The following is a 3,771-nucleotide window of genomic DNA, read 5'->3' as shown; positions in this document are numbered from 1 at the left end:
TATATATATATATATATTTATATTTAAAAAAATTGTGGAATTAAAATAAATGTTTTGTTGATTAAAAGAAAAGTGGAGAATATTAAGTAAAGGCTCATTAAATAATTGTAAAAAATAATTTAAATCAGCTGTTTTTATTTCAGGCTGAGATAGCTCTAACAGACTGATTAGTTTAAGTTTTAAATGTTAAAAAGTGTAAGCAGATAAATAAGTTGGTCCATATTTCCCCTAACGAACACAAAACTAAGATACGGAGGGAAAACAAGCAAAACTAATAAATAAGGTCCAGACTAGGAGACAAAACCCTTAAAAAAACAAACATGAAAAAAAAAAAAATACATGTTTTTTGTCCCTACAACAAACAAAGTAAATAAATGTTAAACTTCAACTTCATCAAAGAAAAACCATCAGAAAAAAATGAGAATAAACACCATAATAAATGCTTCAAATAAAGAAGCAGAAAACCATAATGTGTTAAATCGGTTCATTTAAATCCCAAATGAGCTGAAACTTCAGGATCTTTAGTTTTTCTCATGAACCAGCTGCTCGCTCGCTACTTTGTAATTTAGAATATTTAAAACTACAGAGCACAGTTAGGAGCAAAAATAACAGATCTGAGTTGTTTCCGTTTAGGAAGTTGTTAAATATGTTTGAACTGGTTCACAGAGCTTCTCCTCCTGCCTTCTGTTCAGCTGTTTTATTAACATTAACACCAAAGACCAGTGTTAAAAATGTAAATTAGTTTAAATAAAGGTTTTTTTTTTACCTGAATTTTAACCACAATAAATTCTTGTAAACCATTGTTTCATTTTAGAGGCTAATACGAGCCAAACGCAAGCTAATTGCTGAAAATAGCCAACCAGATGCCAAATGCAGTTTGTGGTGAAATCAGATGTGAAAATTATCTCATTAGCTGAAGGTTAAAAGTATCAAAATGGTAGCTTAACGCTTAAATTAGCACAAATGCAGCTAAGGGCTAAACATAGCAATGATAGCTAAAAACTAAATTGCAACACAATAGCTAAGAGATAAAGTAACACAATGCTAGAAAATAGCTGAAAGTAGCAAAACAGTAGCTAAATGCTAAAATTAGCAAATTAGTATTCAAAAGCTAATACAAACTAGTAGCACAGCAGTAGCTAAATGTAAAAGTAGAGAAATGGTACATAAAAGCTAAAAGTAACACAATTACCGGTATAGCTAAGAGTTATAAGCGAGGAAATAATAGTTAAAATATAAAAATAGTATAATGGTACGTGAAATCTAAAAGTAGCTAAAATCTCAAAGTAGCACAACAGTAGCCAAGAGGTATAAGCAGGGTAATAACAGCTAAAAGCTAAAGTAGCAAAGTGGTAGGTAAAAGTTAAACCTAGCACAATGGTAGCTAAATGCTAAAAGCAGCCCAACAGGAGCTAAATGTAAAAGTTGCAAAATGTTGGTAAAAGCTCAAAGTAGCAAAATGTTGGTAAAGGCTAAATGTAGCAGAGTGGTAGCTAAAAGCTAAAAGTAGCACAATTGTGGCTAAAAGCTAGAATGCTCAGAAAACAACCAAAAATACTGCGACAAGCCTCACTTGTATCGTTAATACTGACACCAAATAAATATTTAAAATGTCGGTAAATGTATGTAAATAAAGTTTTTTTAACCCGTGACTCCTGTTTGCAGGCAGAACGAGGTTCTGTGGAGAGAGGTGGTCTCACTGAGACAGAACCACACGCAGCAGCAGAAAGCCATGAACAAGGTGAGTCCACCTGTTTGAGTCTGTACAAACAAGACATTTAAGGGAAACTCAATTAAATTCATCCCGCTGTGAATGCAGCCAAAAATCTTTATAGTCTTATTTTTGTCAGATCACATTGCATGTAGTTTATTTACTCTACGTTTTACTATTTACTATTACTATTTACTATTACTATTTACTTTATTACGTTTTGTAGCTTGAAAGGCAAAAATACCAGGTACAGTGAATGCAGCACGGTCTGAAGCTGAAGGTGGAGATAAATTATACAGAGGCTGAATGTTGTTTTATCCTTTACCTCTTTTTGCTGGTTTAGATTCTCTTTCTCATCAGTCCCATCTGCTTGTTCATGTAATTTGATGTAAAGCAGTTTGTGTTAAAAAAAAAAGTTTGAATTTATTTGAATACAGTAGTCCCTTGATTATCGCGGGGGTTACGTTCCAGAAACCTCCGTGATGGATGAAAAACTGCAAAGTAGGAACATTATATTTATTTTAGTATCTCTCTCTCTCTCTCCCTATATATATATATATATATATATATATATATATATATATAAGGCTTTATAAACCCTTCCCGCATACTTGCAATGTTCTTAACAATGTTCTAAACTCTTAAACCTATGTAATTTTAACAACATACATATATGTACTGTACAGTACTGCAACATATTTATATGGGTACTCACCAGTGAAGATACTACAACTTGAAGGATGTGACTTTCCTGCCGGTTCTGTGAGCTTAATGGATTGATCATTAAATCTGACTTTGTGTTGCAAAACTATTTTTACCACGTCGGTTTCTCCGCGAGTGTTCGCTCCCTCCGCTGTTGTAGTTCTTTTAACTTGCGTTACAGTGCAGGCTTATTGAAAGAAAACTACAAAATGGCGGCGACTGTGCAAAGTCTTTTCTTATGTTGAAATCCCGCCAAAGTCGAACTGCGAAGTACCGAGCTACTACTGCACATTTGTCCTGAGATCAGGTCCAGTCCAAACCTGGATGATGTTTTTGGGTCCACACACAGAGACGAGGGTCGATGAATGACCTTTAGATTACGATGTTAGAGATCGCAGCAGCTCAGTGTAACATCGGGTGCGTCGTCATCACCCGGTGCCAAAGAGAAATGCAGGACAAACATGTTTGCCCTCGTCTGTGCACGTTAGTGTCCTCAATCCTGGTCCTGGAGGGCCACCACCCTGCAGGTTTAGATGTTTCCTCACTCTTCATGGGGTTTTCAGGTTCTGCAGAAGCCTGTTAACCCCTCGTTCATTCACATCAGGTGTGTCGAAGCAGAGAAACATCTAAAACGTGCAGGGCCAAGATTGAGGGCCACTACTTTATAGTGTTAGCAAAATATCTCATAAACCACTGAACAGATTTTGTATAAAACTTTCAGGGATTTATCCTAGAATTTATTTTCTACAACAGCTTTGTGATCTTAACCAGCACAAGCATGGCCGCACCTCGACGGACTACAGACACTGAGATAAAAATGACTGTGGTAGTAGCTGTGAGTCATCCCCTGAGCACCAACAAAACCCCACAAAACTGTGATTGTGCTCAGTGTTATTTATAAAGTTTAACCAAATAAAACAACGGAACAGCTGGACTTCCATTCTGTAGCTGAAACTGCTTCTTTTCCCATCAGGGGAAGTTTTTAACTCAAGAGTGGATCCAAGCTTTAATCCACAAGAGATACTTTGTTGATGAGGTTTATTTTGTTTGTTTATTTCTTGTTTACTCTAAGCAGCCGTAACTCCATCGTTTTATCCTCAAGCTGTGGCATTAAGTAACTTCAACTGCACCGTTCGTTTGACTGAACGATTAAGGGAATGATTTTGAGTCAGACGTGGTTGGAGTTAAAGCTGCGGCGGTGAAGGTGATGGAGAGCTCCTGTTTCAGCAGAGAGGGGACATGTCAGGACGCTGAGTCAAGCTTCACTTTCTCTCCGTCTCTTTCCCAGCTGATTCAGTTTCTGTTCAGCCAGATGCAGCCCAACACACCCAGCGCTGTGGGCCTGAAGAGAAAGCTGT

General features: G+C 36.7%; 1 protein-coding gene across 1 annotated transcript in view; it reads left to right on the top strand.

Moving 5' to 3' along the window:
* The window catches only part of hsf4 (heat shock transcription factor 4), a 20,527-nt gene that overhangs the window by 4,979 nt on the left and 11,777 nt on the right, over positions 1-3,771 (top strand). The window contains exons 5-6 of the mRNA XM_037683319.1: positions 1,666-1,741; positions 3,702-3,769. Coding sequence (XP_037539247.1) covers positions 1,666-1,741; positions 3,702-3,769 — 144 coding nt within the window. The remainder of the gene's footprint in view (positions 1-1,665; positions 1,742-3,701; positions 3,770-3,771) is intronic.

Source organism: Nematolebias whitei, chromosome 10 (assembly GCF_014905685.2).
Source record: "Nematolebias whitei isolate Nwh7 chromosome 10, NemWhi1, whole genome shotgun sequence".
Taxonomy (NCBI): Eukaryota; Metazoa; Chordata; class Actinopteri; order Cyprinodontiformes; family Rivulidae; genus Nematolebias; species Nematolebias whitei.
Note: the sequence above shows the minus strand (reverse complement) of the source record. Positions and strands in the feature narration are given on the sequence as shown.